General features: G+C 42.2%; 1 protein-coding gene across 5 annotated transcripts in view; it reads left to right on the top strand.

Moving 5' to 3' along the window:
• ME3 (malic enzyme 3) overlaps window positions 1–24,539 on the top strand; it is a 206,385-nt gene that overhangs the window by 174,819 nt on the left and 7,027 nt on the right. For all 5 annotated transcript variants that reach the window (XM_077298607.1, XM_077298609.1, XM_077298605.1 and 2 more), the window contains exons 10-11: window positions 3,960–4,073; window positions 17,587–17,692. In XM_077298607.1, coding sequence (XP_077154722.1) covers window positions 3,960–4,073; window positions 17,587–17,692 — 220 coding nt within the window. The remainder of the gene's footprint in view (window positions 1–3,959; window positions 4,074–17,586; window positions 17,693–24,539) is intronic.

Consider the following 24,539-nt stretch of genomic DNA (forward strand, 5'->3'; position numbering starts at 1 on the left):
CTTCAATACACTATAAATATATATATATATATATATATATATATATATATATATATATATATATATACATAAGTTGTGATTCATTAAATCATACTTTCCAGAAAGTCACCTTCTTACAGGAAAATTACAGGTAGCATAAAATTAAGAATGTTTACAAATCATTGATCGATTAGGATGAGAATCTCTGTCCTGGTAGCCTGACTTATCTCCTAACTTGAGTAGGTTTTGTTGCTTTCTGGAGCTTCAAGACCTTATTATCGAAGACTTGATAGGAGACCACTACTGGAGCTTCTGAGATTATCAGGACCCTCTTAAATTTAGATGAGACAGATGATCTCGGAAAGAGACCCTCACCAATTTGCGCGGAATTCCATATGTGGCACTTCTAGAAGCCATTTTGGTAAAATTTCAGCCTAAATTATGCTTACCAACTTTTAGAAGAGGTGGTGGCATAGACTCCTAAATGTGGACATGCAAAAACCATTTTTGAAGGCCACGTTCCATTTTCCCATCACTAAATGTGGACATTAAGCATTCCAACACTATACGAAATCATTGAAAATCGATACCTTTTGGTGAGGTTTCTGGAAGCCTGGGCAGAACCTGAATCTTCTGACAGTTTGGGAGCTTCCTAGACATTACCGGAGAGTTGACAAGCGTGACCTATATATCGGACCTTACGTAAATTACGTTTGGGCTCAATATGTGGAGTTTTTGTTTGTTTTGATTTGCTTTTCCTGGCTATAACCTCTTTGTAAACACACGGCAATAAATCTCATCAATCAGTTGGTTTCCAAAATTCTTTTACAGGTTTCACTGAGCCGAAAATGGTCTGAATGTAAAAATATCTTTTCTTTGCAGCGAGACGTTAGTCAGTGAGTCAGACAAGCGCTTTCTGCTCTTATTAGGAAATTTCTAGGTCTCAAATTTTATTTTCTTAATATTCCTATATAAGGTGAATACAAATCTTGATCCATTTGGATTATAAACACCTCAACTCAACGGGAAACTAATGTCTGCTACGAAGACCAAGGATCTATAACACTCAGCGGTTAATTAGATTTTTTTTTCTTTAGGTTCTGCTGGTATTACATCACATTGTGTTTTGTTCTTGCTCTCATCTTAAACAAAGTTCAGATTTTTGATGTATGTTCACACTGTCAAGACTAGAACTAGGTGGAGAGGAGCAAAAATAGTCACAGGACAAGGACCTTGATCTACGGTCACCTCAGAAATCTGTGGCCGCCAGATCAGAACCTCTACGAGCCTCTACCTACATGACAACTTCTCTTCTGATTATTGACTCCTGTGTGACGTTTTAGTGCCTCTCGAGTGTAATGTCGCCAGGCCTACCAATCAGAAGAGGTGCCAACAGGTAGGTGGAGGTTCTTGGGTCTCTGGTCCAGCGAGGAACAGACTACCGATGCAGCCACTGGACACAGGTCCTGAGTATCATTTTGCTCAACTGTAGAACCAGGCAAATCAGCCAGGGACTTTGATGATAATCCGTGGCAGAAATTCGAAGCTGAGATTAAACTTTATGCCACAGATTGACCACCCTCAACCTGGATAAACTAATTTGTGATTCAATAGAGGTAATCTGTGACTTTTTAGCACCTCACATGTACCAATAATGAACATGATTCCCTTTATAGTTGAAGGATCCCAGCACAACACATGAAAGGCTTCATTTACGGGGGGGGGATGCTTCTGGGGCACCCGGAAGATTTGACAACCCTTTTGTGAATTTGTGAGCTCTTGTCTTTCTCTGGGTCAAATATGTCTAAAATCAGTAGATCGTTCTGTTTTGTGCCCTTTGCTCATTGTGTTTAGTAGAGATGTAATCACCATGACGGATCACTTTTCAAATCCCATTAGATCATATTGACTTTTTATGGGAACGTTGGGCTTTTCTTCGGAGTTCTGGACTTTTTGAGGAGAAGAATAACACTATTATAATAACATAGTAACATAGTTAGCAAGGCCGAAAAAAGACATTTGTCCATCCAGTTCAGCCTATATTCCATCATAATAAATCCCCAGATCTACGTCCTTCTACAGAACCTAATAATTGTATGATACAATATTGTTCTGCTCCAGGAAGACATCCAGGCCTCTCTTGAACCCCTCGGCTGAGTTCGCCATCACCACCTCCTCAGGCGAGGAATTATAGATTCTCACTGCCCTAACAGTAAAGAATCCTCTTCTATGTTGGTGGAAAAACCTTCTCTCCTCCTGTAATCTTCTTATCAATACCAGATGTCATGATGATAATGGACCTAAAGCTCTACAGTCCTTGTAATATTGTTTGGGACACCGGACGTGTGGCTGTGCCTGGTAATGTCTCTGACCCTAGAAAAAGGACAAAAGGTGCCTAGGTTGCCAGACACAGGAGTGAAGTGCGGTACCACAGGTAAACAGACTTGACGCAGAAACAGCGCAGCTTGAAACGCACATTTCTTCTTCTAAGTATTTCTCAAAATTCTAAACCACAGGTCCAAATTGATCTTCCATTTTGCAAACATTTTCAACTATTTCACAAATCTCGACCCAGTTTTTGTGTTATTTTTCTGCATCTAAATGGATTTGATCTCTTTTTTTTTTTTATAAAAATATATTTTTCCCGTTTTTGCCAATTCTATGTAGTAACCGTGAACAATAAAAAAAGAAATTGGGTCATACATTAAGAGCTATTTTGTGAAATTTTAGCCAAACCCGCAAATTATTTTTACATTTCATTTCAGTGATCTCTCCTAACCCCCGTCTATTTATTCTTGCATTTAATTTTGTATTTTCACAACCAGACTTCAATTTTTTATTTTTTTTATTCTTTCCTTTCCTTTATTAATTTTTCTATAGGACTTTAATATTTGTCTTTTGTGATAACAGAATATAAACAATTTTTTTACAATATTGTCTAAAACAGAAAAGAGATGTTAAAGTACACTGTTAGAGATGGGCAAACCCAAGAGCCTCATCTAGTAGAAAGTGGCCATCAAGAGTGCCTCTTCTTCAGGAGTATTGGGATGTCCATACGTTACATGGCTACTAGTGATGAGCGAATGTGTTCGGATAAGTTGTTATCCGCCATGCTCGTGTGCTAACCAAGCGTCTTCGGTGTGCTCGAATAATATGTTCGAGTCCCCGCGCCTGTATGTGTTATGGCTGTCGAACAACCATGAGACATCCAGGCTCAGGGACTCAAAAATTATTTCTTGATGTCAAGTTTCAAGACCATCGCCAGCTGTAATATGAATCCAATTATTCAGGCATGGAGCCCAGATAATAGAGCAAATCAAATGAAGCTTCTGGTGTCTCGCCGACACTCCGGTGGTGTTACACCGCCCTGTTATCACATCACTTACTGCCAGCGCATTGACAAATTCGCACAACCCACCTGTAGACCATATCTTACTTTTCTCATTGAAGACGTCTGTGATTTGGCTTTTTGGATGGAAATTTGCTAGGTTGTTTTTAACCCCTTCCTGTATCTTCACATAGGATACGGAGTATTTCAGGCACCTTAACTTCGTATACAGTCACACTCTTGACTACAAAAAAAACCTAATTTTAAATATGTATATACATTATTGAAAGGTGTATTCCCACAATGGACATGTATCATCAATCCACAGAAATGGTTATACATGTGATCTCTGACTGCCCCACCAGAACGACTCCAAGAATCAGTAGTTAGTTTTCCGAGCTCTCCATTCCGCCACGTGTCATGACAGGACACCCACCTTAGTTTGGTAGATAGGCGAGATTTATTTTATCACTTATTCTGCTGATAAAACGATTCGATCTCAACGTGTCCATACAGAAGCTTCATGTGGATAACGTAAGCACTGGAGCAATGAAACCCTTGTATTAGACCTAATGTGATGAAACATCATTGAGGATCGGCCACGTACCGGTATATTGTGTATGTACATCACGACATTGTCTGTATTCTGCAGGCTGCCTTGGGAATAGCACACCTCATTATCATGGCTATGGCGAAAGAAGGCATTCCTAGAGAAGAGGCCATCAAGAAGATCTGGATGGTGGATTCAAAGGGACTTATAGTGAAGGTGAGTACCGTACGTAAATCCCCTCATTACTGTACTTGGGTTTGAAAACTTTATCAAAATGAAACTCCATTTTATAGATAGATAAACAGACTATGCAGACCATAAACGAAAAATTCTGCCTGAATCTAATACCCACCAAGACATGTTAATCTATTGTGAACATATGAAAACAACCAAATACCCTTATGGAATTATCTACTATAATATTGCCTCCTATTAGAAGAATATAACTACTATAATAATGCCCCATATACAAGAATATAACTACTATAATAATGCCTCCTATGTACAAGAATATAACTACTATAATACTGCCCCTATGTAAAAGAATATAACTACTATAATACTGCTCCCTATGTACAGGAATATAACTACTATAATACTGCCCCTATGTAAAAGAATATAACTACTATAATACTGCTCCCTATGTACAAAAATATAACTACTATAATACTGCTCCTCTGTACAAGAATATAACTACTATAATACTGCTCCTATGTACAAGAATATAACTACTATAATACTGCTCCTATGTACAAGAATATAAGTACTATAATACTGCTCCTATGTACTATAATACTGCTATAATACTGCCCCTATGTACAAGAATACAACTACTATAATACTGCCCCCTATGTACAGGAATATAACTACTATAATACTGCCTCTATGTACAAGAATATAACTACTATAATACTGCTCCCTATGTACAAGAATATAACTACTATAATACTGCCCCTATGTACAAGAATATAACTACTATAATACTGCTCCTATGTACAAGTATATAACTACTATAATACTACTCCTATGTACAAGAATATAACTACTATAATACTGCTCCTATGTACAAGAATATAACTACTATAATACTGCTCCTATGTACAAGAATACAACTACTATAATACTGCCCCCTATGTACAGGAATATAACTACTATAATACTGCTCCTATGTACAAGAATATAACTACTATACCACTGCCCCTATGTACAAGAATATAACTACTATAATACTGCCCCTATGTACAAGAATATAACTACTATAATACTGCCTCTATATACAAGAATATAACTACTATAATACTGCCCCTATGTACAAGAATATAACTACTATAATACTGCCCCTATGTACAAGAATATAACTACTATAATACTGCTCTTATGTACAAGAATATAACTACTATAATACTGCCTCTATGTACAAGAATGTAACTACTATAATACTGCTCCTATGTACAAGAATATAACTACTATAATACTGCCCCTATGTACAAGAATATAACTACTATAATACTGCCCCTATGTACAAGAATATAACTACTATAATACTGCCTCTATATACAAGAATATAACTACTATAATACTGCCCCTATGTACAAGAATATAACTACTATAATACTGCCTCTATATACAAGAATATAACTACTATAATACTGCCCCTATGTACAAGAATATAACTACTATAATACTGCCCCTATGTACAAGAATATAACTACTATAATACTGCTCTTATGTACAAGAATATAATTACTATAATACTGCCTCTATGTACAAGAATGTATCTACTATAATACTGCTCCTATGTACAAGAATATAACTACTATAATACTGCCCCTATGTACAAGAATATAACTACTATAATACTGCTCCTATGTACAAGAATATAACTACTATAATACTGCCCCTATGTACAAGAATATAACTACTATAATACTGCTCCTATGTACAAGAATATAACTACTATAATACTGCTCCTATGTACAAGAATATAACTGCTATAATACTGCCCCTATGTACAAGAATGTAACTACTATAATACTGCTCCTATGTACAAGAATATAACTACTATAATACTGCCCCTATGTACAAGAATATAACTACTATAATACTGCTCCTATGTACAAGAATATAACTACTATAATACTGCCCCTATGTACAAGAATATAACTACTATAATACTGCTCCTATGTACAAGAATATAACTACTATAATACTGCTCCTATGTACAAGAATATAACTGCTATAATACTGCCCCTATGTACAAGAATATAACTACTATAATACTGCTCCTATGTACAAGAATATAACTGCTATAATACTGCCCCTATGTACAAGAATGTAACTACTATAATACTGCCCCTATGTACAAGAATATAACTACTATAATACTGCTCCTATGTACAAGAATATAACTACTATAATACTGCCTGTTGTGAATTTGGATTCTGGGCTCCCCCGGTGGCCGCTTGTGGAATTGGACTTGTCATCCTCTTTCCTGTTTCACCTGATTCCATCAGTAGTGGGTGTCGCTATTTAAGCTCATTTCTCTGGTGGTTTCTTGCCGGTCAACAATGTTATCTGATGCCTCTCAGTGCTTGTTCCTGCTTCTAGACAACTACTGATAAGTTGGACTTTTGTCCATGTTTTGTTTTGCCTATTTGTTCCAGTTCGCAGCTGAAGTTTTGTTACTGTGTCTGGAAAGCTCTCGTCGATCAGGGATTGCTACTCTGGCGTTATGAGTTAATGCCAGAGTTTAAGGTAATCTCTGGATGGTGTTTTGTTAGTATTTTTCTGCTGACCATGAAAGTATACTATCTGTCTTCTGCTATCTAGTAAGCGGACCTCAAATTTGCTAAGACTATTTTCCTGCTGCGTTTGTTGTTTCATCTGAACTCACCGTCATTATATGTGGGGGGCTACTGTCTTCTTTGGAATATTTCTCTAGAGGTGAGCCAGGTCTTATATTTCCCTCTGCTAGCTATTTAGGTCTTAGGCCAGAGCTGGGCATCTAGCAATAAATAGGAAATGCTACCTGGCTATTTCTAGTTGCGCGGCAGGCTTAGTTCATGGTCAGTATAGTTCCATCTTCCGAGAGCTTGTCCCTCTATAGGCTTGCTATGATCTCTGCCTGCAGAGATCATGACAGTTTGACCGGCCCATAAAGTGTTAAAAACCCTGGTTGAGAAAGGAGAGTTATAAGAAGTCTGCTGGAATTTTTTTTTTTTTTCCCTCCAGTCTGCCTTGCTGCAGTCTTTTTTCTCTCTCTCCTCCTAATCTTTGAATGGCTCTGTGTGCACCTGACAATAATGGATCTCCAGAGTGTAACTGCGGGTTTGAATAATCTCATCACGAAAGTACAAAATTTACAAGATTTTGTAGTACATGCTCCGGTATCTGAGCCGAGAATTCCTTTGCCGGAGTTCTTCACAGGGAATAGAGCTAGCTTCCAGAATTTCCGAAATAATTGTAAGCTTTATTTGTCCCTGAAGTCTCGTTCAGCTGGAGACCCTGCTCAGCAGGTTAGGATTGTGATTTCCTTGCTCAGGGGTGACCCTCAAGATTGGGCCTTCTCATTGCCAGCAGGGGATCCTGCGTTACGCGATGTGGATGCGTTTTTTCTGGCCTTGGGCTTGCTTTATGAGGAACCTCATTTGGAACTTCAGGCAGAAAAAACTTTGATGGCACTATCTCAGGGGCAAGACGAGGCTGAAGTTTTCTGCCAAAAATTCCGTAAATGGTCTGTGCTTACTCAGTGGAATGAGTGCGCCTTGGCGGCAACTTTCAGAGAAGGTCTCTCTGATGCCGTTAAGGATGTTATGGTGGGGTTCCCTTTGCCTGCAGGTCTGAATGAGTCCATGACAATGGCTATTCAGATTGATAGGCGTCTGCGGGAGCGCAAACCGATGCACCATCTGGCGGTGTCTATGGAAAAGACGCCAGAAAGTATGCAGTGTGATAGAATTCTGTCCAGGAGCGAGCGACAGAATTTTAGACGGAAGAATGGATTGTGTTTCTATTGTGGGGATTCTACTCATGTTATATCGGCATGCTCTAGGCGTACAAAGAAGCTTGATAAGTCTGTTTCCATTGGCACCATTCAGTCTAAGTTTATTTTGTCTGTAACCCTGATTTGCTCTTTGTCATCCATTGCCACGGACGCCTATGTTGACTCTGGCGCCGCTCTGAGTCTTATGGATTGGTCCTTTGCCAATCGTTGTGGTTTTGATTTAGAGCCTTTGGAGACTCTTATTCCTCTGAAGGGGATTGACTCCACCCCATTGGCTAATAATAAACCACAATACTGGACACAAGTAACCATGCGTATCAATCCGGATCACCAGGAGATTATTCGTTTCCTGGTGCTGTATAATTTACATGACGATTTGGTACTGGGATTGCCATGGTTGCAGTCTCACAACCCAGTCTTGGACTGGAGAGCTATGTCTGTGTTGAGCTGGGGATGTAAGGGTATTCATGGGGACGTACCTTTGGTTTCTATTTCGTCGTCCATTCCCTCTGAAGTCCCTGAGTTCCTCTCTGATTATCAAGACGTCTTTGACGAACCCAAGCTTGGGTCGTTACCTCCGCACCGTGAGTGCGATTGTGCCATAGATTTGATACCGGGTTGTAAATATCCAAAGGGTCGTTTGTTTAATTTGTCTGTGCCGGAACATGCTGCTATGCGGGAATATATAAAGGAGTCTTTGGAAAAGGGACATATTCGTCCATCTTCTTCTCCCTTGGGAGCTGGGTTTTTCTTTGTCTCAAAAAAAGACGGCTCTTTGAGACCATGTATTGATTATCGGCTTCTGAATAAGATCACTGTTAAGTATCAATACCCATTGCCATTGCTTACTGATTTGTTTGCTCGTATAGAGGGTGCTAAGTGGTTCTCTAAAATTGATCTTCGTGGGGCGTATAATTTGGTGCGGATCAGGCAGGGGGATGAGTGGAAGACCGCATTTAATACGCCCGAGGGCCACTTTGAGTATTTGGTCATGCCTTTTGGTCTTTCTAATGCCCCTTCAGTTTTCCAGTCTTTTATGCATGATATTTTCCGCGATTTTCTGGATAAATTTATGATAATATATCTGGATGATATTCTGATTTTTTCTGATGACTGGGACTCTCATGTCCAGCAGGTCAGGAGAGTTTTTCAGGTTCTGCGGTCTAATTCTTTATGTGTGAAGGGGTCTAAGTGCGTTTTTGGGGTCCAGAAAATTTCCTTTTTGGGGTATATTTTTTCTCCCTCTTCCATTGAGATGGATCCCGTCAAGGTGCAAGCTATTTGTGACTGGACTCAGCCCTCCTCTCTTAAGGGTCTTCAGAGATTTTTGGGCTTTGCCAACTTTTACCGCCGATTTATTGCTGGTTTTTCGGATGTCGTTAAACCACTGACTGATTTGACCAGACAAGGCGCTGATGTTGCTAATTGGTCCCCTCATGCTGTAGAGGCCTTTCAGGAGCTTAAGCGCCGTTTTGCCTCTGCCCCTGTGTTGCGTCAGCCTGATGTGAATCTGCCTTTTCAGGTTGAGGTTGACGCTTCGGAGATCGGAGCTGGGGCAGTGTTGTCGCAGAAAGGTTCCGACTGCTCCGTCATTAGGCCTTGTGCCTTCTTTTCTCGCAAATTTTCGCCCGCAGAGCGGAATTATGATGTTGGGAATCGGGAGCTTTTGGCCATGAAGTGGGCGTTTGAGGAGTGGCGCCATTGGCTCGAGGGGGCTAGGCATCAGGTGGTGGTATTGACTGACCACAAAAATTTGATTTATCTTGAGACTGCCAGACGCCTGAATCCTAGACAGGCGCGCTGGTCTTTATTTTTTTCTCGCTTTAATTTTGTGGTGTCATACCTACCGGGTTCTAAGAATGTTAAGGCAGATGCCCTTTCTAGGAGTTTTGACCCGGACTCTCCTGGTAATTCTGAACCCACAGGTATCCTTAGGGAGGGAGTAATTTTGTCGGCCGTTTCTCCTGATCTGCGGCGGTCCTTGCAAGAGTTTCAGGCGGATAGACCGGATCGTTGTCCGCCTGATAGACTGTTTGTTCCGGATGATTGGACCAGCAGAGTCATCTCTGAGGTACATTCTTCTGCATTGGCAGGTCATCCCGGAATTTTTGGTACCAGGGATTTGGTGGCAAGATCCTTCTGGTGGCCTTCTCTGTCACGAGATGTGCGAGTCTTTGTGCAGTCATGTGACGTTTGTGCTCGGGCCAAGTCTTGTAGTTCTCGGGCTAGCGGACTGCTGTTGCCCTTGCCTATTCCTAAGAGGCCTTGGACACACATCTCGATGGATTTTATTTCAGATCTGCCTGTTTCCCAGAAGATGTCTGTCATCTGGGTGGTCTGTGACCGTTTCTCTAAAATGGTCCATTTGGTTCCTCTGCCCAAGTTGCCTTCTTCTTCTGAGTTGGTTCCTCTGTTTTTTCAGAATGTTGTCCGATTGCACGGTATTCCTGAGAATATTGTTTCTGACAGAGGTACCCAGTTTGTGTCTAGATTTTGGCGGGCATTCTGTGCTAGGATGGGCATAGATTTGTCTTTTTCATCTGCTTTTCACCCTCAGACTAATGGCCAGACCGAGCGGACTAATCAGACCCTTGAGACATATCTGAGGTGTTTTGTCTCTGCTGACCAGGATGATTGGGTTGCTTTTTTGCCATTGGCAGAGTTCGCCCTCAATAATCGGGCCAGTTCTTCCACCTTGGTGTCCCCGTTTTTCTGTAATTCGGGGTTTCACCCTCGATTTTCCTCCGGTCAGGTGGAATCCTCGGATTGTCCTGGAGTGGATGCGGTGGTGGAGAGATTGCATCACATCTGGGGGCAGGTTATGGACAATTTGAAGTTGTCACAGGAGAAGACTCAGCGTTTTGCCAACCGTCATCGTCGTGTTGGTTCTCGGCTTTGTGTTGGAGATTTAGTGTGGTTGTCTTCTCGTTTTGTCCCTATGAGGGTCTCTTCTCCTAAGTTTAAACCTCGGTTCATCGGCCCTTATAGAATATTGGAGATTCTTAATCCTGTTTCTTTCCGTTTGGACCTCCCTGCGTCCTTTTCCATTCATAACGTTTTTCATCGGTCGTTATTGCGCAGGTATGAGGTACCTGTTGTACCTTCTGTTGAGCCTCCTGCTCCGGTGTTGGTTGAGGGTGAGTTGGAGTACGTTGTGGAGAAAATTTTGGACTCTCGTGTTTCCAGACGGAAACTCCAGTATCTGGTCAACTGGAAGGGTTACGGCCAGGAGGATAATTCTTGGGTCAATGCATCTGATGTTCATGCTTCTGATCTTGTTCGTGCCTTCCATAGGGCTCATCCTGGTCGCCCTGGTGGATCTGGTGAGGGTTCGGTGCCCCCTCCTTGAGGGGGGGGTACTGTTGTGAATTTGGATTCTGGGCTCCCCCGGTGGCCGCTTGTGGAATTGGACTTGTCATCCTCTTTCCTGTTTCACCTGATTCCATCAGTAGTGGGTGTCGCTATTTAAGCTCATTTCTCTGGTGGTTTCTTGCCGGTCAACAATGTTATCTGATGCCTCTCAGTGCTTGTTCCTGCTTCTAGACAACTACTGATAAGTTGGACTTTTGTCCATGTTTTGTTTTGCCTATTTGTTCCAGTTCGCAGCTGAAGTTTTGTTACTGTGTCTGGAAAGCTCTCGTCGATCAGGGATTGCTACTCTGGCGTTATGAGTTAATGCCAGAGTTTAAGGTAATCTCTGGATGGTGTTTTGTTAGTATTTTTCTGCTGACCATGAAAGTATACTATCTGTCTTCTGCTATCTAGTAAGCGGACCTCAAATTTGCTAAGACTATTTTCCTGCTGCGTTTGTTGTTTCATCTGAACTCACCGTCATTATATGTGGGGGGCTACTGTCTTCTTTGGAATATTTCTCTAGAGGTGAGCCAGGTCTTATATTTCCCTCTGCTAGCTATTTAGGTCTTAGGCCAGAGCTGGGCATCTAGCAATAAATAGGAAATGCTACCTGGCTATTTCTAGTTGCGCGGCAGGCTTAGTTCATGGTCAGTATAGTTCCATCTTCCGAGAGCTTGTCCCTCTATAGGCTTGCTATGATCTCTGCCTGCAGAGATCATGACAACTGCCCCTATGTACAAGAATATAACTACTATAATACTGCTCCTATGTACAAGAATATAACTACTATAATACTGCTCCTATGTACAAGAATATAACTACTATAATACTGCTCCTATGTACAAGAATATAACTACTATAATACTGCCCCTATGTACAAGAATATAACTACTATAATACTGCTCCTATGTACAAGAATATAACTACTATAATACTGCCCCTATGTACAAGAATATAACTACTATAATACTGCTCCTATGTACAAGAATATAACTACTATAATATTGCCCCTATGTACAAGAATATAACTACTATAATACTGCCCCTATGTACAAGAATATAACTACTATAATACTGCTCCTATGTACAAGAATATAACTACTATAATACTGCCCCTATATACAAGAATATAACTACTATAATACTGCCCCCTATGTACAAGAATATAACTGCTATAATACTGCCCCTATGTACAAGAATGTAACTACTATAATACTGCTCCTATGTACAAGAATATAACTACTATAATACTGCCCCTATGTACAAGAATATAACTACTATAATACTGCTCCTATGTACAAGAATATAACTACTATAATACTACCCTGTAAGCTTCTGAAATTTAGCAATTTCATCAAATTAATCCAGAAAGGTTTTAATAGTTTTTGTCTTTTTAAGGGGCATTGCTTGGTCAGGTGCGCTGACAGTGGTGCGACGTGAGGTAATTTGCAATCTAGTGTAGACCTAACCTCCTTTGTAGATGCTCATTTCTTGCACTAATACTCACAAAAGTTTGGAAGTCTCTGATCTTAGTGATCAATCATCCATGGCCTCTTTGGTGACCTCACGCTTTGTTCACACCTTGCAGTTTTTTTATTGTTACCTTGATGAAGTGTGGCTGGTAGTAAGCTGATGGTGGTCTCTCCATATCAGATGACAGGGAAACTTGCCTTTGGCTGCATAAATTAGTGGAAATGTAATATATTCCAGTCATTCAAATGTTGTAATTGGAAAACTGTGGCATAGCCTGTGTTCAGACTGTGTTTTTTCAGGCTGTGTTTTAGGCTGTGTTCAGGCTGTGTTTTAGGCTGTGTTTTTTCAGGCAGTGTTTTAGGCAGTGTTTTAGGCTGTGTTTTAGGCTGTTCTTTTTTTCAGAAAGTGTTTTAGGCTGTGTTCACATGGGTCGGTTTTGGCACTGTGCTATTATATAGCTCATCTATCTTTTGTTTTCCTCCACCCAAAAAAGAAGAATACATTAAAATTTAAAATTCTGGGTCGTTTATAAAGGAAGCCGATTCAGTTCCCTGCCCAGTTTGGCTTGGGACCGGGTTGGAGAAATTGCTCATTTTTACTGGATTTTTCTGCCAGGAAATAAAGAAAACCATATTTTTGTTTCCCGCCAGGGATTCAGTGTGGAACAGTGCATTTGTCATTTTGTGGCCAGTGAATAATCCTAATAAAATAAAACAATTAGTGCTCAGTATTTCACCGGACGGTAATAGCGTTAGTGTCGTACACAGCAGATGGTCTCAGGCTCCATAAAGTTATAGTTGTTCTTGTCCACAAAAAATTCTGAACCAGCAGAGAAAAAAAGCAAATCTCTGAGCAGAGGAAAAAGAAAAAGCAAATCTCTAAGCTCGCATACCATGCGACCTGGTTTTTCATATTGCCTGGCACAGTATGATACCACGACAGTAAATTCATCCATAGAATTAGCCCCCACAGTACACACACTGGTTACCTCACAGTAGGATGTCCCCATAGGTCTCCACTACAGTATGATGCCCTAGCAGTTACCTCCACATAGTATGAAGCCCCCATAGCCCCGACACAGTATTATGACCTCCACATAACATTATGATGTCGCCACAGCTTTCCACACAGAGTGATGGCCCCCATAGTGCCCACACAGTATTATGACCCCACAGCCTCCCCATAACATTATCATGTCTCCACAGCTCCTCACACAGAATGATGGCCTCCATAGTCTCCCCACAGTATTGTGATCCCACAGCATCCTCACGTAACATTTATGATGTCTCCACAGCTCCTCACACAGAATGATGGGCCCAAAAGTCCCCACACAGTATTTTGACCCCTCAGCCCCCCATAACATTATGATGTCTCCACAGCTCCCGACATAGAATGATGGCCCCCAAAGTCCCCACACAGTATTATGACTCCACAGCCCCCCATAACATTATCATGTCTCCACAGCTCCTCACACAGAATGATGGCCCCCATAGTCTCCCCACAGTATTGTGATCCCACAGCCTCCTCACATAACATTTATGATGTCTCCACAGCTCCTCACACAGAATGATGGGCCCAAAAGTCCCCACACAGTATTTTGACCCCTCAGCACCCCCATAACATTAGTCCCCACACAGTATTTTGACCCCTCAGCACCCCCATAACATTATGATGTCTCCACAGCTCCCGACATAGAATGATGGCCCCCAAAGTCCCCACACAGTATTGTGACCCCACACCCCCCACATAACATTATGATGTCTCCACAGCTCCTCACACAGAATGATGGGCCCCAAAGTCCCCACACAGTATTGTGACCCCACACCCCCCACATAACATTATGATGTCTCCACAGCTCCCCACATAAAATGATGGCCCCCAAAGTCCCCACACAGTATTATGACTCCACAGCCCCCCTTAATATTATCATGTCTCCACAGCTACTCACACAGAATGATGACCCCCATAGTTCCCAAGAAGGCTCATCAGAAAAACTAATACCTTGAAAAATTACCTTTTATTAAATGATTTAAAACAAACCACGAACACACCTACATGTAATACCCCAACCAGGCAAGAAAAGGGGGTTTCTGATCAACAGATAATGAACTATTAGTGTGATAGAAAACAAATAGGGGTAACCACGAGTAGTGTGCTTAGGTTACCCTATAAAACCCTAGATTCACACCCTCCTTGCTGCGGAGATTGGCTCCCCTACCTTGAACGCAAATTGTTGCCCCCGCTCACCGGCGGCTCACCCTAGATATCCCCTAGAAATCCATACTCTCCACTGAGATACACAAGTAAGGAGGGATCACCTCTAAAAGAGGCAGCCAGATCCACAAACAATCCCTTTAACAAAAGAGGGAGGGATGCTCCACAATGGATAGCCGGACAGCATAAATATGGGGGCTGATGGTTGAGGTTTGGGTGGCGGTAAGAATTTATAAGGTTGGTGTCAGTGTACCCATATATTGGTGACTCATAGCAATGAGTAAGCAAAGAGAAACAGAGCCAATTATGCCATTGAAAATTCAACACAATGTTATAAGTATTACAATGAATGTGAAACACATAAAGAAAGCAATTCTGTGGGTACATATACATCTCTATGATCATGAGCCAGGATAAAAAGGGGCCAGTGGCAAGACAAACAGTGATCTATGTCCAACTCTTACATGTCAAAGGATATGATAAATATTGGTAAGGGTGTGTATATCATAAAATTGCCACCCGATTGCCAAATAGCACTACGTTGTCCAATCAACAAACCTTTCATGCTGGCAGAATGGGAGGATATAAGTAAATATAATTACATTATTCAAAGCCTATGTTTGGACACATTGCTGGAATTGCAAAAAAGAAACATTGGTGTTATTTTCGGTATTTACCCATAGTTAAGAGTCCTGCCTTGACGTTGGTCCCGTTCCCCGACATACGTTTCGCGTTCGTCTCTTCCTCACACAATAAGATGGTCACTCCAGACCCCCACCTAATAAGATGGTCACTCCAGCCCCCCCCCCCCCACATAATAAGATGGTCACTCCAGCCCCCTCACACATTATGCTGGTCACCACTGACCCCCACACAGTGTAATGTTCACCATAGCTCCCCACACAGTATGATGGTTCCACACAGTCCCCCATACAGTATAATGGTTACACAACAGCCTCCCACACATTATGATGATCGCCCCCACAGATCCAGTACAGTATGATAAAGCCCCCCCGTATAGTATTATAGTATCATGGTCTTTCCACATACTATGATGGTCCCCACAGCCCCAGTACAGTATGATGGTACCCCCACAGCATGATGGTCTCCACAGTCCCTCATACTGCATGATTGTTCACCCACACAGGATGATGTTCCCACCACAGTCCCCCACACAGTATGATGGTCAGGACAGCCCCCCCACTAAGTATGATGGTTCCCCCACACAGTATTATAGTTACACCAAAGTATGATTGACCCCCCACAGGATAATGGTCCCCCAATACAATACAGTGTGATGGTCAACCCACAGTCCCCTCATATAATATCATGGTCCCCCAGAGCCCTAATACAGTGTGATTGTCCCACCACAGCCTTCCATATAGTATGATGGTCCCCCACAACCCCCATATAGTATGACGGTTTCCCTCACAGCCTCAATACAGTATGATGGTACCCCATGTAGTACGAGGGCCCCCTCACAGCCACCATGTGAACCCCTTTAAAGCCCCCATACTGTATGATGGCCCCACATTACTATGGGCGCCACAACTTACAAAAAAACAACTTTATACTCGCCTAATTCTGTCTCCGCATCCACCGCAGTTGCTGCTTCCTGTTCTATAGTGTCTTGCAGTGGACACTGGTGATGCGATACAGTGACATCATCACCCCGCCAACATCACTTGCATGGCACTGGCATGGACAGGCTGGGTCTGTTTTTACTTGGTGACTCCTATTCTTGCCAATTTTAAGGGGTAAAGAGCTGGAGATGACCCTCCATAACATCCAATGGGGTATAAGGACAGGGTTTATATTTGCAAGACAACTTCTCTAATGTCATCAGCTGTACCTAGAATTGTAGTAGGCCAAGATATGTGCCAAGGGCCATTACATTTTCCTTCCCATTTATTACATAGGAGGAGGTTTAGGTACTCATGAGAATAAAAGTTCTTGGATATCCTCATGGGTATCCAGCATGAGAGCAAGAATTTTTGGGTAAACTCATGGGTGCCTGGCATGGGAGCAAGGAGTCTTGGGGAACCTCATGGGTGCCCGGCATGGGAGCAAGGAGTCTTAGGGAGCTTCATGGGTGCCCAGCATTGGGAGCAAAGATTTTGTGTAATTTATTGGGTGTCCAGCATGGGAGCAAAGATTCTTGGCCCTCTGTGTGGTTGCAAAGATTTTTGGATAACTCTAATACCTAGCTTAGAAGAAAGGATTCTTGGGTAACCTCATGGGTGATTTGTACAGACATTTTGGAAATTTGGCAGCGAGACATTATCACTACAGATCAGCCAATCAATTAGCACAACCCTGGTACAGCTGCCATGTCAGAAGTCTGTGGCCACTGGACAATCTTTGTTTGCCTTGCAAATCTTTGTTCATGCCGGAATTCACAAGTGCCTCTTCTGATTAGTAGGCCCTGTGTGACGTCATACGTGTGACCCTCCGAACCGATGACGTGCAAATCAGAAGAGGTGCCAGTGATTCTAGCAGGTAAGAGGCGGATCGCGAGGCTCCAATTTGGCGGCAACGGACTAACGACATGGCCTCTGAAACAGGGTCTTGGGAATGTATTCCCTCATCTCCAGAACTTCTACTACGTGTACGTCCTCCACCGGTAGCGTCTTCCCTGTCGTAGTGGCTTCCAATGTTATTGATAATGTTTCCATTCTGTTAAAGGGACGAGGAAACCTGAACCATGAAAAAGAGATGTTTGCTCATGATCACCCTCCTGTGAAAACCTTAGAAGAAGCTGTGGAGATATTAAGGCCTACAGCCATTATAGGTGGGTAGAAAACTATGTGTTTATGCTTTGCTGATAACCAGGATTCTATGTAAAAAGGGCAGCACAGAGAACTTCTCAGTGGGGCCCCACTTTAGAGTGGATTCTCCCTATGTAAAGCATTGCCCTCATCATAGCCTTTCATTGTAGCATTATGACTTCACGAAGGCTTTTATATCTGATATTTGCAGCTCTTTTACTCATATGTCTATGACCACACGTTCTGCCTGTGTGTCGTTGGTGCATATTACAGTGCTGTGCAAATTAATTGAGACAAAGCAAAAAAAACACATATTTTTGAATATTTAATAATAAAATGTTAAAATGCACTGTTACATACTAATTCTGAAAATTACCTTTTTCCACTGGCTAGTTGACCAAGATTTATTTATTATATATTAAAACTGGTTTGAAATACTGACTTGTAACCAACTTACGATTTTACTTAAAAAATGCTTTGTCCCAATTAATTTGCACAGCACTGTATGTCATGACCTGGGCCTACAGGAGGATTCTCATGTACCCTGGTGGGCCAGACTGGCCCGGCAAAAGAGCTTGAACAGCACATGTTGAAATCCCAGTCGGCTTTGAAATCTTTGCCTGGGAGAGCCCTTGCTGATGAAGTATAACTACCTTGTGTCTTGTTGCTGTGCTGTCTTGCCATGGTGTATGACCTGTGATATGGAACTGTCCTCCTCAACCTCACCTTTGCAGCTGAGTATGAATTTAAGCCTTCTAAACAGCTCTTTCTTTCATTTATTTTAATACAAGTCCTGAAAGTAAGTAAAGAGAACCACATCTAACAAATCAGTCAAAAATATTAAAGTTTTTATTTTTTTAATGCAGAAAATTATCCAATATCACATGTCTGTGAGTGGCAAAAATATGTGAACCCTTGCTTTCAGCATCTAAATGAAATGTTTATGGTAATTATTGATTAGTCCTGAACATCAGCTTGGAGGAATTTTAGCGTGTTCCTCCCTACAAAACAGCTTCACCTCTGTCATGTTAGTTGGTTTTCTCCCATGAACTGTACGATTCAGGTCCTTTCACAATATTTCCACAGGATTAAGGTCAGGAATGTGACTTGGCCATTTGAGAGCTTTATCTTTAGTCTTCTTTAATCATTCTTTTGTAGAACAACTTGTGCTCTTTGGTGTCGTTGTCTTGCTGCATGACCTACGTTCTCATGAGATTCGATTCATGTACTGATTTCTGGACATTTTCCTTTAGAATATGATGATAATATTCAGAATTCACTGTTGAATCGATGTTGGCAGACAACCTGGCTTAGATGCAGCAAAACAGGCCCCAACCATAACCCTACCACCAACATCGTGTTTCACAGATGGTATGGAAATTGTCTCTTCAGAGAGGAGGAGGAGGACTAGAACTCTAGTGCCGCCTATAGGAAGTAGCAGTCCTAGAAGTCAGTGTCAACCCTTTAACGAGCCTTGTCACATGACTTAGGATGAAAGCCAAAACAAAAATCTCAATTTGCAGACACTGTTTCGGGGCACTGCCCCTCATCAGTGTGTAAGAGGGTGGTGCTGTTTTTTTTTTTGGTTTAATTAATACTTTGTATTTATTTTTAATTAACGTTTCTGTGTGGTGCAATCCCCATTAGGAAATGTGCTCCACAATTGTTAATGCCATCCAGTGTACATCTTGCCACATGTATGCAGTCCTTGACTAGCCGGTCGAGGGTTCATACTGCTGTGCGAGATGTGAGCACATTGTGCATTTGGAAACCCAGATACTGGATCTAAATGTGCAGCTGGCAACACTGAGATCCATAGACAATATGGAGAGGAGTCTTCTGCTCACAGAGCAGATGCTCAATGGGATAGATGAGGAGGGGGATGGTAGGATGGAGCTGCAGGACAGTGTGGCAGTTAGCTGGGTGACATTCAGAAAGCAGGGTAGAGGGAAGAGTGCCAGGGAGGCTAGTCCTGATCTGGCACACCCCAGTAAGTTTGCTAAGTTGGCAGATGAGGGGGGTGCCAGTACAGGGGTAGCACTGCTGCAGCCAGGCATGTCCTCTGAAAGCCGGAGGAGTGACTGCTCCAGTAAGGAGGGAAAAAGGAGAGCAGGGCAGGCCAGACAGGTGCTGGTAGTGGGGGACTCAATTATTAGGGGAACAGATAGGGCAATCTGTCACAAAGACAGGGATCGTCGGACGGTGTGCTGCCTACCTGGCGCCCGAGTCCGACACATCGCTGATCGGGTGGACAGATTACTGGGAGGGGCTGGTGAGGACCCAGCGGTCATGGTGCACATTGGCACAAATGACAAAGTTAGAGGTAGGTGGAAGGTCCTTAAAGATGATTTCAGGGAATTAGGCTGCAAGCTGAAAGCAAGGACCTCCAACGTGGTATTTTCCGAAATACTGCCTGTACCACGTGCCACGCCAGAGAGGCAACGGGAGATTAGGGAGGTTAATAAGTGGCTCCAGAATTGGTGTAGGAAGGAGGGGTTTGGGTTCCTGCAGAACTGGGCCGACTTCTCAGTTGGCTACAGGCTCTACGCTAGGGACGGGCTGCACCTCAATGGGGAAGGGGCAGCTGTGCTGGGGGAGAAAATGGTTAGAAGGTTGGAGGAGTGTTTAAACTAGGGATTGGGGGGGAGGGTATTCATTTTATAGGAGGGGAAGATAGTGCAGATAGAGACCTGGGCACAAATAAGGAAGTTGGGGGTGGCGGAGGCATGGGGGGTGGGGTTAGAACAGTTAGTAATTTAAGAAAGAATAGAGGTACAGAGAGTAACATAAAGTGCATGTATACTAATGCCAGAAGCCTCGCCAACAAAATGGACGAATTAGAACTAATGTTGTTGGAGCATAATTATGACATGGTGGGGATATCTGAGACATGGCTGGATGGGAGCCATGACTGGGCTGTTAACTTGCAGAGCTATAGCCTTTTCAGAAATGACCATACAGATAAGCGAGGGGGAGGGGTGTGTCTATATGTAAAATCTTCTTTAAAACCCATCCTGCGTGATAATATAGGTGAATCTAATGAAAATGTAGAGTCCCTGTGGGTGGAGATAAGGGGAGGGGGAAAAAATAATAAATTACTGATAGGGGTTTGTTATAAATCTCCAAAACTAATGGAAGCAATGGAGAATATCCTCGTAAAGCAAATAGATGAAGCTGTGACTCAAGGAGAAGTCATTATTATGGGGGATTTCAACTACCCTGAAATAGATTGGGGAACAGAAACCTGCAGTTCCAGCAAAGGTAATCGGTTTTTGACAACTATGAGAGACAATTACCTTTCACAACTGGTTCAGGACCCAACAAGGAGGGGGGCACTGCTAGACCTAATATTAACCAACAGGCCAGACCGCATATCAAATATAAGGGTTGGGGGTCACTTGGGGAATAGTGATCACAAAATAATAAGTTTTCATGTCTCCTTTAATAAGATGTGTAGTAGAGGGGTGACAAGGACACTAAACTTCAGGAGGGCAAATTTCCAACGGATGAGAGAGGATCTTGGTGCAATTAACTGGGACGATATCCTGAGACATAAAAATACACAAAGAAAATGGGAGACGTTTATTAGCATCCTGGATAGCACCTGTGCACAGTATATACCGTATGGGAATAAACATACTAGAAATAGGAGGAAACCAATATGGCTAAATAGAGCTGTAAGGGGCGCAATAAGGGACAAAAAGAAAGCATTTAGAGAATTAAAGGAAGTAGGTAGTGAGGAGGCATTAAATAAATACAGAAAATTAAATAAATTCTGTAAAAAGCAAATCAAGGCAGCAAAGATTGAGACAGAGAGACTCATTGCCAGAGAGAGTAAAAATAATCCCAAAATATTCTTTAACTATATAAATAGTAAGAAACTAAAAAATGACAGTGTTGGCCCCCTTAAAAATAGTCTGGGTGAAATGGTGGATGAGGATGAGGAAAAAGCCAATATACTAAATGACTTTTTTTCATCAGTATTTACAAAAGAAAATCCCATGGCGACAATATGACTAGTGATAAAAATTCCCTATTAAATGTCACCTGCTTAACCCAGCAGGAAGTACAGCGGCGTCTAAAAATAACTAAAATTGACAAATCTCCGGGCCCGGATGGGATACATCCCCGAGTACTGCAGGAACTAAGTACAGTCATTGATAGACCATTATTTTTAATCTTTAAAGACTCCATAATAACAGGGTCTGTACCACAGGACTGGCGTATAGCAAATGTGGTGCCAATATTCAAAAAAGGGGCAAAAACTGAACTCGGTAATTATAGGCCAGTAAGCTTAACCTCTACTGTGGGTAAAATCCTGGAGGGCATTCTAAGGGATGCTATGCTGGAGTATCTGAAGAGGAATAACCTCATGACCCAGTATCAGCACGGGTTTACTAGGGACCGTTCATGTCAGACTAATTTGATCAGCTTCTATGAAGAGGTAAGTTCCGGACTGGACCAAGGGAACCCAGTGGACGTAGTATATATGGACTTTTCCAAAGCTTTTGATACGGTGCCACACAAAAGGTTGTTACATAAAATGAGAGTAATGGGGATAGGGGAAAATATGTGTAAGTGGGTTGAGAGCTGGCTCAGGGATAGGAAACAAAGGGTGGTTATTAATGGAGCACACTCGGACTGGGTCACGGTTAGCAGTGGGGTACCACAGGGGTCAGTATTGGGCCCTCTTCTTTTTAACATATTTATTAATGACCTTGTAGGGGGCATTCAGAGTAGAATTTCAATATTTGCAGATGACACTAAACTCTGCAGGGTAATCAATACAGGGGAGGACAATTTTATATTACAGGATGACTTATGTAAACTAGAAGCTTGGGCTGATAAATGGCAAATGAGCTTTAATGGGGATAAATGTAAGGTCATGCACTTGGGTAGAAGTAATAAGATGTATAACTATGTGCTTAATTCTAAAACTCTGGGCAAAACCGTCAATGAAAAAGACCTGGGTGTATGGGTGGATGACAAACTCATATTCAGTGGCCAGTGTCAGGCAGCTGCTACAAAGGCAAATAAAATAATGGGATGTATTAAAAGAGGCATAGATGCTCATGAGGAGAACATAATTTTACCTCTATACAAGTCACTAGTGCGACCACACTTAGAATACTGTGCACAGTTCTGGTCTCTGGTGTATAAGAAAGACATAGCTGAACTAGAGCGGGTGCAGAGAAGAGCGACCAAGGTTATTAGAGGACTGGGAGGTCTGCAATACCAAGATAGGTTATTACACTTGGGGCTATTTAGTTTGGAAAAACGAAGACTAAGGGGTGATCTTATTTTAATGTATAAATATATGAGGGGACAGTACAAAGACCTTTCTGATGATCTTTTTAATCATAGACCTGAGACAGGGACAAGGGGGCATCCTCTACGTCTGGAGGAAAGAAGGTTTAAGCATAATAACAGACGCGGATTCTTTACTGTAAGAGCAGTGAGACTATGGAACTCTCTGCCGTATGATGTTGTAATGAGTGATTCATTAATTAAATTTAAGAGGGGACTGGATACCTTTCTGGAAAAGTATAATGTTACAGGGTATATACACTAGATTCCTTGATAAGGCGTTGATCCAGGGAACTAGTCTGATTGCCGTATGTGGAGTCGGGAAGGAATTTTTTTCCCCATGGTGGAGTTACTCTTTGCCACATGGGTTTTTTTTGCCTTCCCCTGGATCAACATGTTAGGGCATGTTAGGTTAGGCTATGGGTTGAACTAGATGGACTTACAGTCTTCCTTCAACCTTAATAACTATGTAACTATGTAACTATGTAACACGCTGCCACTTTAAGAGACAGCACCCCCTTGTCTGGTGTGATGGAATGTCCTGCTTCCCCCTGCTATAGACTGTGAAGATAAACTGCCCTAGAATTAGGGGAGGAGTTGAGCCTGAACTGTGTGTGTGAGCTGAAGCTGCTACAGAGAGAACTGTGTGCTGTTTGCGACAAGAAAGGTCCCACAGCCTGGGACGGAGTGTACTTGTGAAATTTGCAAGACCTTTCTGGGTACAGCAAAGGTGGCTGTTCTGTGCTAGTTTGTGAAGCCACGAAGATACTGAGAAAGGGACTTACAGTCTCCAGGAGCACCCCTAGGATCCAGAAGCAAGGAGAAGACCACGCTTCACAGAGCTGACAGAAAGCCATGCGCACCACCTTATAGACTGCTGGGGGCCCCCCCTGGGACTGGGCCTGAGTCCTCAACATCACCGTGAATCTGTTCCTGTTTGGTGCACCTGTTAGGGCCTAGTGTAGGCTTCAGTAGTCAGTACACGGGAGCCGTGTGGCCTGCTTAGTAAAGGCCAGGGAGGTTATATGTAGAGTAGCATCGTTATTTGTTTATTGTTTAAATTTGCTTGTGAGACATATTTTGAATCTGTAATAGTTGGAGCACCGTGCTATTTTACAGGAAAGATAAAGTTTATAACTCTTGTAAATTGTCTCTTGCCATTGCATACCCCTGTTTGCATCTTCCTCACCCACTTCATTTCTTGCCTCCCAATAAATCTACCCTTTGTTGTTTGCACCTCATCTTGTGTACAGTAGTCTTTCTGCACCGTGGTGGTCCCCCGGCCATCGCTTCAAGTGCAAAGTGTGACATCTGGTTTGGCTGTGTGAGAGGTGTCTGACCTTCTCCTTGTGGAGAGTGACATGTTAAGCATGCAGAGGAGACTTAGAGCAGCAATGCTCCTCTGGGAAATATGCAAATTGTCTCTTCAGAGAGGAAGAGGACTAAAACTTTGTGTCTGCAAATTGAGATTCTGGTTTTGACTTTTATCCTAAGTCATGTAACAAGGATCGACATTGACTTCTAGGATTGCTAGAGATATGGCCATCACCTTTCAGGGCTGAT

This window comes from Ranitomeya variabilis, chromosome 3, assembly GCF_051348905.1.
Source record: "Ranitomeya variabilis isolate aRanVar5 chromosome 3, aRanVar5.hap1, whole genome shotgun sequence".
NCBI classification, from domain to species: domain Eukaryota; kingdom Metazoa; phylum Chordata; class Amphibia; order Anura; family Dendrobatidae; genus Ranitomeya; species Ranitomeya variabilis.